The sequence below is a fragment of the Nicotiana tomentosiformis genome, chromosome 8 (assembly GCF_000390325.3).
Source record: "Nicotiana tomentosiformis chromosome 8, ASM39032v3, whole genome shotgun sequence".
In the NCBI taxonomy this organism is placed as follows: Eukaryota; Viridiplantae; Streptophyta; class Magnoliopsida; order Solanales; family Solanaceae; genus Nicotiana; species Nicotiana tomentosiformis.
Genome location: NC_090819.1, coordinates 10,139,868 through 10,155,461, shown reverse-complemented (window position 1 = coordinate 10,155,461; position 15,594 = coordinate 10,139,868). Strand labels below are relative to the sequence as shown.

Here is a 15,594-nt window from a genome sequence, read left to right as displayed (position 1 = left end):
AGTGGTCGAGTGAGGACTTGATCGAACTCGAAATAAGGTATCCATTGGCTTTGTAGTCGAGTGAGTGTTTGCTCGAACTCGAATTAAGGTAGCCCTAACACTCGATAAATAGTCCCCGAGTGAGAATGGTTTCTCGAACTCAAGTTAGGGTATCCCTTAGGCTTTATAGTCGAGTGAGGATTTGCTTGAACTCGAAATAAGAATAGCCCTTAGGCTTAGCGGTCGAGTGAGGACTTGCTCGAACTCGAAGTAAGGAAGCCATTAGGCTTTATAGTCGAGTGAGTGTTTGCCCGAACTCGAATTAAGGTAGCCCTTACGCTCGATAGATAGTCCCCGAGTGAGATTGGTTGCTCGAACTCGAGTTAGGGTATCCCTTAGGATTTATAGTCGAGTGAGGATTTGCTCGAACTCGAAATAAGAATAGCCCTTAGGCTTAGTGGTCGAGTGAGGACTTGCTCGAACTCGAAATTAGGTAGCCATTGGGCTTTGTAGTCGAGTGAGTGTTTGCTCGAACTCGAATTAAGGTAGACCTTAGGCTCGATAGATAGTCCCCGAGTGAGAATGGTTGCTCGAACTCGAGTTAGGGTAGCCCTTAGACTTTAGAGTCGAGTGAGGATTTTTGTCGAACTCGAAATAAGAATAGCCATTAGGCTTAGTGGTCGAGTGAGGACTTGCTCGAACTCGAAATTAGGTTGCCCTTGGTCTTTGTAGTCGAGTGAGAATGATTTCTCGAACTCGAATTAATGGCAGCCTTTGGGCTTGATGGCTGAGTGAGTATTTGCTCGAACTCGAAGTAATGTAGCCCTTAGGCTTATGTGGAGCTTGATCTCGTTGATTTTTCGATTGGCATTCCCCGATTTATGGGGTAATATTTCAAACTCCGGTCATGGTCGACCCTTGAGCTTATTTGCATAATAGATCATGAAATAGAAAAATCTTTCCGAGATATGAGATATCGGTAAGAAGAAATTTCTCTTTACAAGTCATTATACATGTGTTCATGTTTTGTTCCAGGGCTCGAGCAAACTACACGGGCATGGTTCGTTTTGACCATTTGGCCCTTACAATATTTCCTATCGAAACCATGCCGCCATGAAGTGACTTTCTTGCATCGAACTTTACATATTCGAGGGTAATGCCCCCAGTATTCGAGGCTGATTGTAAAAAGGATTCGGATACTGTTGAATTGTTCTAAGTTAGCATGATCAATGGTTGCCTCATTTAAACCCTTGCCGAAAAACCCATTAAGGACAAAACCGGTCTAAGGGAAAAAGAGTGCAACGCGTGCTTTCAGGACTAAAGGCTTCGAGTTTAATAATCCATCCGTGTTTTTGGTCGAACATCTTCAAGGTTTAATTTCGAAATATCAATGAACATGTGAGGGTCGTACCTTAGCAGTAGTATCATTTTAGGTGTGAAACGTTCTTGGTAGTTGCTTGCCGTTTATCACGCCGAGCTTGTAGGATCCCTTTCCAACGATTTCGAGGACCTGATATGGTCCTTCCCAGTTCGGACCCAGTTTTCCTTCATTCGGATTTCGAGTGTTGGGGTGACTTTCCTTAGTACCAAGTCCCCGATTTCAAAATATCGAAGATTGGTTCTTCGATTGTAGTATCTTTCGATCCGCTGTTTTTGGGCGGCCAATAATTTGGGCGGCCTCTCATTTTTTGTCCAATAATTCAAGGCTCGTGTTCATGGTCTCGTTATTCGACTCCTTTGTTGTATATCGAAACCTGATGCTAGGTTATCGACCTCAATCGGGATCAAAGCTTCGGCGCCATAGACCAACGAGAATAGCGTTGCTCTGGTACTGGATTTTGATGTTGTGCGATATGCCTATAGGACCTCGGGCAGTATTTCTTTCCATTTTCCTTTGGCGTTGGTCAATCTCTTCTTAAGATTTTAGATAATGGTTTTGTTGGTTGATTCGGCTTGTCTGTTTCTGTTGGGATGGTACGGTGTTGATAGGATCCTTTTGATCTTGTGATCCTCGAGAAATTTAGTTATTTTGCTACCGATGAATTGTTTTCCATTATCACATACAATCTCGACTGGCACCCCAAATCGACATACGATGTGGTCCCAAATGAAGTCTATCACTTCATTTTCTCTGACTTTCTCGAAAGCCTGTGCTTTAACCCATTTAGAAAAATAATCAGTCATAAACAAAATAAACTGAGCTTTACCTGGGGCCGATGGGAGAGGACCGACGATGTCCATTACCCATTTCAGAAAGGCCATGAAGATAGGACTGAATGGAGTAGCTCCCCGAGTTGATGAATCACGGGCGCATGTTTTTGGCATTTGTCGCATTTTCGAACGAACTCCTTCACATCTTTTCTCATATCGGTCCAATAATACCCTGCTCTGATCGCTTTGCGGACCAGCGAATCGGCACCAGAATGGTTTCCATAAGTGCCCTCGTGAATTTCCCGTAGTATATAATCGGTATCTCCTGGTCCCAAACATATTGCCAATGGTCCATCAAAAGTCCTTCTGAATAGCGTTCCGTCTTCGGATAGGGTGAATCGTGCTGCCTTTGTGCGCAAATTTCTCGATTCCTTTGGATCTGATGGAAGCTCCCCATTCTTGAAGTACTCTATATATTTGGTTCTCCAATCCCAAGTTAGACTTGTGGAATTTTTCTCGGCGTGACCTTCTTCGATCACCGATTTTATGAGTTGTACGATAGTCCCCGAGTTGAGTTCATCATCTTCGACTGATGAACCTAAGTTTGCAAGAGTGCCGGCCTCGCTATTTTGTTCTCGGGGTATATGTTGCAAAGCCCATTCTTTAAATTGATGTAGAGTCACCTGTAATTTATCCAAGTACCTTTGTATTCGATTTTTTAGGACTTCAAAAGTCCCGTTAACTTGGTTTACTACGAGGAGGGAATCACACTTAGCTTTTATGATCTCTGCTCTCAAGCTTCTAGCTAGTTCGAGACCTACAATCATGGCCTCATACTTGGCCTCATTGTTAGTCAATTTTGTAGTTCTGATAGATTGTCTAATTACATTACTTGTGTGTGATTTTAGTACAATGCTTAATCCGGACCCCTTCGCGTTCGAGGCACCGTCCGTAAAAAGTGTGATGACCCAAAATGTCATCTTTAAATTTAATAATTTATTTTGTGTTCTAAGACCTCGAAAAGTACTATTTATTATTTCTTGACTTGCGTGCACAGTCAGTAAAAAGTTTTGAAAAGTTTTCAGGTGAAAAATGGATTAAAAAGTGAATTAGAGGTTTAAAACTCAACTAAATTGACTTTGGTCAACATTTTGAGAAAACAGACTCAGATCTGTGTTTTAACAGTTCCAGTAGGTTCGTATCATGAATTGGGACTTGGGCGTATGCCCGGAATCAAATTCCGAGGTCCCTAGCCCGAGATATGAAATTTGGATGAAAGTTAAAAGTTTAAGTTCAAATAGTGACCGGATGTCGAATTTTGTGCAAACGACCCTGGAATAGAATTTTGATGATTCCAACAGCTCCGTATGGTAATTTTGGACTTAGGAGCGTGATCGGAATTTTATTTGGAAGTTCGTAGTGAAATTAGGCTTGAAACGGCTAAAATAAGAATTTAAAGTTTGAAAGTTTGACCGGGGAGTTGACTTTTTGATATCGGGGTCGGAATCCAGTTTTGAAAATTTTCACAGTTCCGTTATGTCATTTATGACTTGGGTACAAAATTTGAGGTCAATCGGACTTGATTTGATAGGTTCCGACATCGAATATAGAAGTTGAAAATTCTTAGCTTCATTAAGCTTAAATTGGGGTATGATTCGTGGTTTTAGCGTTGTTTGATGTGATTTAGAGGTTCGACTAAGTTCGTATGATGTTTTAGGACTTGTTGGTATATTTGGTTGAGGTCCCGAGGGCCTCGGGTGAGTTTCGGATGGTTAACGGATCAGAAGTTGGATTAAAAACAGCTGCTGCAATTTTTCTTTTCTGTTGGAAATCGAGGCCCAAAAATCGAGCTCCCAAGATCGAGCTCCCAAGATCGAGCTCCCGAGATCGAGCTCCCAAGATCGAACTGGACAGATCGAGCTCCCAAGATCGAACTGGACATATCTGTAAGTTATAAAAACAGAGGCATTCAACCCATTTGCCATTTTTGACAAACTTGAGCTTGAACAGAGGCGACTTTTGACAAATTTTCAAGGAAAGACATTTGGGGTAAGTGATTCCAACTCGGATTTGGTCTATATACACAAATATATTATTTTTTCACCATTTAATTAGTGTTTTGAGATTGAAATTTGGAAAATTTAGAAAATCTCATAGAACGAATTTTTGAGATTTCGGTATCGATTCGGAGTCAGATTTGAGTGAAACTGGTATGGTTGGACTCGTAATTGAATGAGTTGTCATATTTTGTGAGTTTTGCCGGATTCCGAGGCATGGGCCCCACGGGAGATTTTTGAGCTAAATTCGGATTTTATTGAAAAATATAGTATTTTCTTACGAGATTGATTCCTATAATTTTTGTTGACTGTATCGAATTAATTATGACTAGATACGAGTCGATCAGAGTCAGAAAATCGAGCATAATACTTGGTTAAATTCGAGCAAGTCGAGGTAAGTGACTTGTCTAACCTTGTGTGGGGAAATTTCCCCTAGAATTGATATTAATGTGATTATTGAAATGTGTTGAAAGTCGTGTACACAAAGTGACGAGTGTGTACACGGGCTAAATGTGAAAGATTATATTTTTAAATTGTGTAGATCACTGTTGTGCATTTATTAAATTATTTTATCTTGTTATATTTTTCATCATTGATCTGAGATATATACTTCAAATTTGTTTGACCTTTTCCAACTAATTATTTTACCTGTTTAGTTGAAACTTGGTTTCTTTTATTCTGTGCATTATTTGAAGGTTGATTTTATTTAAATTAAATATTATTAATATGAAGTATTTGACATTTTTAAACTTGATATTGAAGCAACGTATTAAAGATTTTGAAATATTATTGTTGAATTATTTAGACATGAGCCGTGAGCTCTTTATTGTGGAAAAATATTGTTGTTGAATTATTTTGGCAAGTTATATTATTTAAGCACTTGAGGTGCAAATTATGATATATTGTGATATTGATACGCATGCGGTGGTCTAAGGTCTGGTATTGAAACTCATGCGGTGAGATAAGGGTGGCTTGATACGCGTGGCTAGTAGGGGGAACTACTAGAAGTCATGCGGTGTGATAAGGATGGCTAAAACGCGGGATGCTATTTCGGAAAAAATATTTTCTTTAAAATAAATTGTGAAGGCTCCCGCGGTGAGATAAGAAAATGAGATATAGTGAATTTATTATGATTTGGGACTACGAGGTGGTACCTCGGGAGAGTCCTTATTGATATTGATTATGGCCGCAGTTGCCTTTGATTATTGTTGTGATTTTCTTAAAGTTGAAAAGGATTCTGTTTTGTTTCCACGAGGTATTTATTTGTCATTATTTGGTGTAATTAAATATAACATACTACTTGATTCATTTCCATTGTCATTTTACCTTATAATATTGTTTAAACATTTTACCATGCCATTATTTATTCTCTAGTAGGGCCTGACCTGACCTCGTCACTACTCTACCGAGGTTAGGCTTGGCACTTACTAGGTACCGCTGTGGTGTACTCATACTACGCTTCTGCACATCTTTTTGTGCAGATCCAGGTACATCTTATCAGACCAGGCATCAATAAACTAGTTGTACGAGGAGACTTCGAGGTATATCTGCCAGCGTCCGCAGACTCCGGAGTCCCCTTCTATCTTACTATGTTGTCTTCCTTATTTGCTTTAGACTCTGATTTATAGAGACATATAGAATAAATTCTTAGAAGCTTGTGACTTATTTCTACCGGGTTTTGGGAGTTGAAATTGTTTGAATTGTAATTTTAATTATTTCAGATATTTATTATTATTCCGCATTGATAGGCTTACCTAGTCTTAGAGACTATGTGCCATCACGACATCCTACGGAGGGAATTTGGGGTCGTGACAAAAAAGGTCCAGACTCCCAAAGAGGTTCCCGATTTTATAAGTAGCTCTCTTTCAATCTCGGGCATGAGGGTTAGTAAAAAGTCAGCGACGAAGTATGTTAAGATTTAAGACTTGATAGAGGTTCAGAGCCGATACTCGATATCATACCCACCGATTTCTATGGCCTATTTGGCCAATCGACCCGAAAGCTCGGGTTTGCACAAAATGTTTCGAAGAGGATAAGTTATTACAGCATGTATCGATTGAGAATGGAAATATGGTTTTAATTTTCTAGAGGTGCTTATTAAAGCAAGCGCTAATCTTTCTAAGTGTGGATATCTAGTTTCGATCTCGCCTAAGGTCTGACTGACATAATAAATAGGGAATTGCGTACCTAGTTATTCTCAAACTAGGACTCCACTTACCGTTATCTCCGAGACAGCTAAGTACAAGTAAAGTTGTTCATCCACTTTCGGGGTACGAAGTAGAGGCGGGCTCGATAAATACTGCTTTAGTTCTTCCAAAGTGTGTTGGCATTCCGGAGTCCATGCAAAGTTGCTTTTCTTCTTAAGCAGTGAGAAACATCGGTGGCTCCTATCTGAGGATCGCGAAATGAATCATCCCAAGGCGGCTATTCTCCCCGTTAACCTTTGCACGACCTTCACATTATCTACTACCGTGATGTCCTCAATAGCTTTGATTTTATCGGGGTTGATTTTGATTCCTCGGTTGGATACCATGAAACCAAGAAACTTGCCCAAGCCAACCCCGAATGCAGATTTTTCGGGGTTGAGCTTCATATTGTACTTCTTTAGCACGTCGAAAGTTTCCTGCAAAAGTTTTAAATGGTTCTCTACTCGTAGGGACTTAACTAACATGTCGTCAATATGAACTTCCATTGATTTTCCAATTTGTTTTCGAACATTCAATTTACTAGGCGTTGATAAGTTGCACCAACATTTTTTAGACCGAATGACATTACGTTATAACAATAGGTATCGTACTTAGTGACAAACGAGGTCTTTTCTTGATCCTCCGGGTTCATTTGTATTTGGTTGTACCTAGAGTAGGCATCGAGAAAACTGAGAGTCTCGTGGCCGGCCGTTGCATCGATCATACGATCGATGCTAGGCAAAGGAAAGGAATCCTTAGGGCATGCTTTGTTCAAGTATTTATAATCTATACACATTCTAAGTTTATTTCCTTTCTTAGGGACCACCACCACATTTGCTAGCCATTCAGGATATTTAACTTCTCGAATGGATCCTATTTTAAGAAATTTGGTTACCTCGTCCTTGATGAAGGCGTGTTTGACCTCGGACTGGGCCTTCTTTTTTTTTTGCTTTATCGGATGGAATTTTGGATCCAAGCTTAGTCTATGAGTGGCTATCTCCGGTGGGATCCCTGTTATGTCAAGATGGGACCAAGCGAAACAGTTCATGTTAGCTATAAGAGATTGAATAAGCTTTTTCCTGAGCTCGGGATCTAAGCCCGTGCCCAGGTATACCTTTTATTCGGGCAGATGTTCGTCTAGCGTGATTTGCTCTAGTTCTTCGACCGTTGACTGGGTAGTGTCGGTATCATCGGGGATCACGAAGGGTCGAGGGATCCCATAGTCATCGTCTTCGCCAGTCTTCTGATTCTCTAGTTGGGTCGAAGCTGACGTTTGTGATTGCTATTTGGTATCATGTTCCTCCTTCGAATCTGATCAATTTGTCGATGATAGCGTAGATAGCGGAATCACCTCATCGATGGCAAACATTTCTTTTGAGGTCGGTTGCTCTCCGTAGACCGTTTTGACTCCCTCCGATGTTGGGAATTTCAGAACCTGGTAGAGGGCCGAGGGTACAACTCTCATATTGTGGATCCACGGTCTTCCAAAAATAGCGTTATACCTCATGTCGCCTTCGATTACGTGGAACTTCATTTCTTGGATGGTCCCGGCCTTGTTTATTGGCAGTATTATCTCGCCCTTAGTAGTTTCACATGCCATATTGAATCCGTTTAGAACCGGGGTTGCGGGCACGACCTGGTCCTGTAGACCGAGCTGCTCTACGACCTTCGATCTAATAATGTTGGCCGAACTACCTGGATCAATTAACACACGCTTAACTTAAGTTTTATTCATAAGTACAAATATTACTAGTGCATCGTTATGGGGTTGCATGATTCCTTCTGCATCTTCATCACTAAAGGACAAGATTCCTTTAGGTGTGTTATCCTGAGACCAAGACCGCTTCTCTCTTTCAATCGACATCTTAGTGCGTTTAAGCACCGGCCCTTGGGGGATATCGATCCCACCGATGATCATGTGGATGATGTGTTGTGGCTCTTCTTGTTTGTTTGGTCTTCTGAAATCCCTATTTTTGAAATGGTTTTTGGCCTGGTCACTTAAAAATTCTCGAAGGTGCCCTTTATTGAATAGTCGGGCTACCTCCTCTCTCAATTTCCTGCAATCTTCCATTTTGTGGCCATGAGTGCCATGATATTCACATTTGATTGGGATTCCTATGGGTTGGATCGGTATGCAGAGGTCGAGGCTATTTAGTATCTTTGATGCATCCGATAGCCGACACGATGGCGGATGCATCGATGTTGAAGTTATTTTCCGATAACTGCGGTGCTTCCTTAGGTCCAGTATGCTTGTCGAACCCATTCCTGTTTATCAGCCCCCGAGATCCTTGGCCTCGATCGCTTCTTTTATTGCTTTGTACGAGGTTACATCTTCGTTTGTTACCCCTATAATCTCCATTATACGGCCGGTATCGGTCCTTGATTGACCTTTGTTCTCTGTTGATGTCCCTTTTAATAACGAACCCTATTCTTGCTCATTTGACCTCACTATAGCTAGCCCCGTTTTGTGGGTGACTTCTTGGGATGGACTGGGCTCGAGCCTGGTCGGTGCCTGGGTTTGGCTCTGCAACTGGGATATTGCTACTTGTTGAGCTTGCAACATTTCGAAAATCATACGCAAGCTGATTCCGTTTTCCTCAGCGTTTTGGGTATTTCGAGCTGCAAATCGAGTTCCACCATGAATGCTATTTTCAGGGTCGGAACGTTGGTTTCCCTCGATTGCCACATGTGAGTTAACGTCTATTGGTTCCTCGACCCGAGCTCCAACGAGATCGACAAGTGGCCTTTCACCCCCCGGGTGTTAAGTTGTTGTTTTCATCTTGAAGGCCAGCTTCGTTGTCGATAGGTAGGGCCATTAATTGAGAATTCGTCGTTTTCGGTCTAAAATCAAAGACACTTCCAAGAGTAAGTGTAAAATAGTGTGTTTCACAGAGATTCGTACCAAATAACCTTTATTATCCTTAGCCCTACGATGTGCGCCAAATTGTTTACCCAAAAAACGGATAGAGTTGAATTTATACGTAGTTCTAAGGATACGTGGTATAGCTTGGTACAAATCGAAAAAGTATGTAGAAAAATATCGAATATTGACTGTAAAAAAGGAATGAAATACAAACCAAACGGAGTAGAAAATGATTTATGAACACGCAAGATAAATCAATGTACAAGGCTCACAAAAGGATAATTTCTCCGGTATCTATATGTGAATATCAATAATCTTTTCAATAAGGGAGTGTGTAGATGCCTTAATGTTCAATTGCCCCCTTACAGAAATAATAGCCATTCTTTTATAGTGGAGGGATCCTACTTTGTATATAATAAAAAATACATAGTGAAAATCCCATGATAGATTAGTTAATTTAGTTTTTTCTTAATTTCCGCCGAGATTCTCTCACCAAGTGCGGCTACAACGACTCTTGTCTCGTAGCTCGATCTTGATCGGAATTGATATTGGTCGATCTCCAGATTTTGGGCTAACTCGAGCTCAATATTGACTCGGGTTCGGTATTGACTCGAGCTCGAATCTTGAATTCAATAACGCCACTTCACATCATAGTTCGATTTGGACTCGAGCTCGATAATGACTTCAAGCTCGGTATTGATCGGTCTCTGAATCTTGAGCTTGGTAACCTAGTTTCAGATCTCATCTCGGTATTATGAAAACGACACTCGGTCCATCATGTTCCAATCTTGACTAATTACATGAAGGGCAAAACCGGCTTTGACTATACAAATTCTTTTTTAGAAAAATAGTTCGTCAGTTCAGGCTCAACTCCTCGAATACAAATTCTTTTTTAGAAAAATAGTGAAAAGTTCCTTTCGTCTTAAGTTGGGGTATGCCCAATAAAAAACGACCTGATCAATATGTTGCCCACCTTTCGTCTCTATCTTTACATTGGTATTAAAATAGATACAAAACTAAATCACAGGACATGGCACCTCGGAAATCTAGCAGCCATTTTGAGACCCACTTCATTTCTGTGTTCATATAGAACTCTCTTAAATTTTCTACCCTAGAAACAAACATGACAGATACAAACACGTACAAAAGCTGGTCCCAACGAGACATTTATTTGGTTTGCAATACACCAAGATAAAATGACAGACTTATGATGGACAAACACCTCTGAGTTTAGACCTCCAAGATTTATTCAATGTGGCTGTAGATCAAAAATCCACAATTGCAGACAACATAAGAACTGTATAATCGTAATACTGAGGTAATCACTGGGGGAAATAAACTTGGTTATTGAATAGGCATGAGAGGTTGGATGGAAATCCAGACTCAACATGATCAGTTGACAAAAAAGGACAGTTTTTCAGTGGAATCTATTTGGTTGAATGGCAGCCCAGGAAGCATTAGTGACATTGGACAGGGTGAATAAAGTAGGCGTACACTTGTGCTAACAGATGCCCCATGAGTGGTAAAAAGGAAGAGACTATAGCACACTTGTTTATTCACTGTACTATGGCTACTTGTGGAATACTTTTCTTAACCTCTAAGAACTCCACTTGACTGTGCCTATCAGTGTGGCCAGATGTTCCAAAATGTGGCAAGGAAATCCAGTACCAAAGAAACTACGGAAGTTGTTGAAAGCTGTTACTTTTTGCTTTGGTCGGACATTATTGAACGAGAGAAGAGAATATGTTCCAATGACATGCAACAAATTCTAGTAGCCTTAAGAAAAGATGTTTGCACAAGTTTTTTCTTTCCTGAACAGACACCATTGTTTTAACTAGTCTAGAAAATCTCCCACCTTTTTGAGCTCCTTGGAGCCGAAAGTGCAAGCTTTCTATAAATTATATGGACAGTAATTTTGTGTGAAAATTATATGATTATTAACCCATCCCCCCACCCCACAAAAGAATTCTACTTAGAAAACATGGGCAAACTACTGGTGAATAAGGAAGGGATAAAAAGCCTTAACTGTGAAACAAGATCTTAAAGGAAATGGACAGAGGGTGTGAGGCAGTTATCAAAGATTGTGCTCTCTGTGTGGCAGGTACTGGGTTCATTATATAATTCTAATCATCGCTTATCCTTGGAATTTTTGCAGATTGAAATGAACATTTTCAATGGAAGTGTTATAGTCGGTACTATAGCAAGCTGACACAAGCATCGTGTGCTGGTTCTGTTTGACGTTTCAGGCAATGGTCACACAACATTCTGTTTGGCAAGAGCCTTACAGTTACGGGTCAAAATATTACTTGATAGGAGCCATTTCCAATTGCTGTCCTTCTAAAGCCAACTTACATTGCGCATAGTTTTGGATTTTGTTGGTCGTAAACAGTTTTTTCATAAGCAAGATAATCAGCTCTCAGTATTTTATATCTACTTTCTTTATCTTCAGACTTTCTCTATCTCTTGATTCACTTACCATGAGATACTCTTATTCTTTAGCGTATTCCTACTCAAAATTAGCACTTATGGATTTCTCAGCTCATGTATCGCACGTGACACATCCAAGATATATCAGAGAATATACTGGAGGAAAATGATATTGAAAAACAATTGAAAGAAGAATATCTTACTTGCTTAGAGAGCACCCTCTCAACAGTTCCCCACACAGGAAGTATAAGCCCACCTAACACATTAACTTCTTGTAATCTTCTACCTACTGTGCAGAAACTGCCTAGCTTACAATTTGGGCCATGCATACACTGCAGGTGAAACCCAGAATGAGTTCTGAAAGAAGTGATGCTTGAAATACTCAGAAACAACGAATCCACGAATACTCCAAGGGCATTTTCATAATCCAATAAAACAAAACAAAGTTAGCTGAGATTTTTATGGCAATAAGGTGAGCCTCCTCCCTCTACATTCCTTACAACATAAGGGTGATCCTCTTGTTTTTTCCCCATGAAGCCTAGCTGGAATCAACATTTTTGTGTTATACAAGTTTGCTTCATCAAATTGCTTTTATTTCATTTTATTTTCTATTTACAGGCAAATAAAGAAGTATTAGAAATGCAATAAAAGGAGGAATGCAGCCTGTTCAAATCAAGGCATACCAGCTATATACAACGAATACATACACTGAAATCTAAAAATTATTCCAGATCTATCCACATCCTGTGCCTAGTACTCTCTGAAAGCACAAATACAAGGTTACTTATCAAGGTTAATCTTTTATTCAGCAGTGTACATCATTGTCTTTTTCCTCTTTTAATCATCATTGTTCAAGCTACAGTCCAGCCTTTGAATTCTATCACAATATTCATCAAAAGATTTTAGCCTTTTCCTCATCTGAGCCCCAGGAAATACCGAATTCCGCTGAAAATCTTGCGCCGGTTCCTATTTGAGAAGAGATTATGTCTGAAACGAGGATTGTAATTAATAGTTTTCGATGAATCAATTTAAACTGCTCCATTTTCCCGGGTCTTTTCTTCTATCAGATGAACTCTCCCATATCAAGCCAGTGAAATTCACGGGGAATTTTATTTGCTATTAGATAACCAATTCATAAACAAGATCAGGATGCAGAAAAACTAAGGCTGATCCTATGATTATGATAAGACTCCATCTCAAAAAAATGATTATGATAAGACTATATGTCCTATCACATAAAAAGATCAAGGAAGCTTCCCAACGTACTTTTCATCAGGGTATCCTGCAAGATACATGATCATAAAAAAATTTACCTGTTTCAATGAAACGTCATATTCATCTTCCCATCCACGACGGGCCTTTTCTAAGGAAGATAGTTTCCGGTACTTGTCTTTCAATTGTGCGAGGGGCATCTCCCTAGAAATTGAGAAGTGTAAAGTAAAGCACAGCACAAGGAAGAGGAAGATGGGTTAGGGTGCAGACATGAAGCAGTCAATTCCTAAAAGAAAGAAGTTAACCTAAAGCCTAAAAGTCAAAATCCTTTAGTACCTAAGGGCCTCTCCAACAATTGGACGAAATACCTCGTACATTCCTGAAGCAGAACTGAAATAACCACGAAACAGAAAGATCAAAATCACGGGCATTTGGACCAAGGCATAACCCTACATTAGTTGTGAAAGAAAGGCAGCTAGGGGAACATCATGCTATGTCTCTTTCATATTCATACAAAATCTTCAAATTGCTAGATGAAAGCTTATAAATGGTGCACGTTGTTCGTAGATAATTTTGTGTTAATTGATGAAACCAGCAAGGAACCAACTAAAAGCTGGAAATGTAGAGAACCCCTCTAGAGAGTAATAGGAGAAGTAGAAGTAAGACAGAAGGTATACATGTACATCCTCTTGTTTACACCAGAATACCAATAAATTTAAACATCTATCTCAATAACAATATCTCATGAAAGAAAGAAGGCATTCCCTGTGTGTCAGAAGATCCACTTTAGCATGACCCAATTGAACCCAAATATACGAGAAAACTGAGCCCAAAGTTGTCTAGCCACTGAGTAAGTGTATGAATCTTTAGAGTTAAAAGAGTTATCTTTTGTTTCTGGTGAATATTTTGCATACCCAGCCACAAGGTCTATTAGGTTAAATAATTGGATGTCATTCTAGAGAACCACATTTTCTCTAGGTCGGCTACTCTTTTGCATACCCAGCCACAAGGTCTCTTAGGTTAGATAATTGGGGTTTTCTCCTAAAATATTCCTTCATCAAAATAATACATAAAAATTAGATAAAATTCTGAAATGGAGGAGCCTCACGAGATTGGAAAATGTCTAACAAGTTATATAGGACAATTGTGAGGCCACTAATGTTAGAATAGATGAATTCCGTTGAAATGAAAATGTCAAGATAGATGCACAATCATTTAAGATTGAACAAGATTACAATGATCACATACAACAACAGATGCAAGCAGCATAAATAGACGCTAAAATGAGAAAAGATAGCATGAGATGGTCTAGTTACGACCTAAGTTGAATATGATTATCTAAGGTCTTAAAATTAGATGAGATAACCTTAAAATCACATGGAGAGAAGTTGTCACAGAAAACCTTAGGTTTCTCCTAATAAATGCATACTTAGCTAAAAATAAAACAAATGGATCTATATAAGTTCTACCAACTATTTGGGATTAAACTAGTTATCAATGTAAGGTAAGTGTGAGATATAGAAAATCCTTAAGTTGCCTTAAAGGTCAGCCATGTGCATTAAGTGTGAGATATAGAAAATACATGGGTAGAGCGGAAAAGATACAAATCATTCATAAAGCCCAGCTGAGTTGGGATGGGGATTGAAAAGTAGTTGACTGATTGACGTACACATAATCCAATCTGGTCCCTAATACCAAGTTCAATAAGGTTGACTGCACTTGCAAACCAAAATACTAATATACAGAAATAACAAAATAACCGACCAAGAATTTCCATACCCTTCAAATGCTAATAGAAAATGCCGTCTTCCCAACCATTCTCGTTTGGATTCATAGAATCCACTATTAGTTGAACTAGACTCATCCTTTTGCTTCTCTTCAAGCAACGCATACGCTGACTACAGGTGGAAAATAAAAGGTTACAAAGCAAACTTGGAAGGTAGCCATCTAACTCAAGTTTATAATGGTAATATATATACCTCCCAAATGAGTCCACGATCCAATGCAAAAGAAAACAATATGGTTGAAGCCCCGGACAAGTTGTCAATATGAACAATCTGTAGTAGGTTGATGTCACAACATGTTTTATATAAGAATGCAAAGACAAAACAGGAACAGCATAACCTTTAAATTTGGTGCCGGAGACCAAGCTTTTGCTTTTTCTACTACTCGGGTTAGTGTTTGTTATTGGGTTCTTCTTCCCAATTTACGCAGAAAGAGGCGAGCTTTCCTAAACCCTTAACCCACGCCACCTGCTTCCTGCTCTGCCAGTATAACGGGCCGGGTAAAAGTCGGGCCTCTGATCCAATTATGGACCTTAAAACAATAGCCCCATTTTTTAACATCTTTAAGAAGTGGCCTCTGATCCAATTATGCACTTAGCAACAGCGACGGTGCAAGTTGGTAGGATTTTAGCTTTTATTCATAGTAATGTTATGATAAATTGGTCGAACTTTATGCTATATTCAAATTTAGCTATCATATTAGATCATTCACAAACTCTACCACAATGTCTATGTTATTTACACTCAAGCTTATAAGAGACGACTTTAAGTTATACTACTATTTTACATTAATCGGTAATATTTGTCTCACACCCCATACATCTATAATATATTCCTCCTTTCTCACAACTAACCCCACCCATGTACCCCTCTAATCCTCTTTAGTAAAATCATATTTGACAAGAATGGGTTGCTCTAGTGGTAAGCACTCTCCA

General features: G+C 39.5%; 1 protein-coding gene across 3 annotated transcripts in view; it reads right to left on the bottom strand.

Annotated features, from left to right (window-relative positions):
- Positions 1-15,208, bottom strand: part of LOC104116494 (protein FORGETTER 1-like) — a 54,732-nt gene extending 39,524 nt beyond the window's left edge. Inside the window, exons 1-6 of one of the 3 annotated variants that reach the window (XM_070182054.1) lie at positions 15,000-15,204; positions 14,855-14,932; positions 14,655-14,773; positions 13,212-13,265; positions 12,977-13,079; positions 11,867-11,995 (exon numbers count right to left, since the gene is read on the bottom strand). In XM_070182054.1, the coding sequence (XP_070038155.1) occupies positions 11,867-11,995; positions 12,977-13,079; positions 13,212-13,252 (273 nt within the window). In that variant the 5' untranslated portion in view covers positions 13,253-13,265; positions 14,655-14,773; positions 14,855-14,932; positions 15,000-15,204. Of the gene's footprint in view, positions 1-11,866; positions 11,996-12,976; positions 13,080-13,211; positions 13,266-14,654; positions 14,774-14,854; positions 14,933-14,999 lie in introns of all 3 variants that reach the window. The other 2 variants (XM_070182055.1, XM_070182056.1) reach the window with 2 other exon arrangements.
- Between the last annotated feature and the right edge of the window lie 386 nt (positions 15,209-15,594).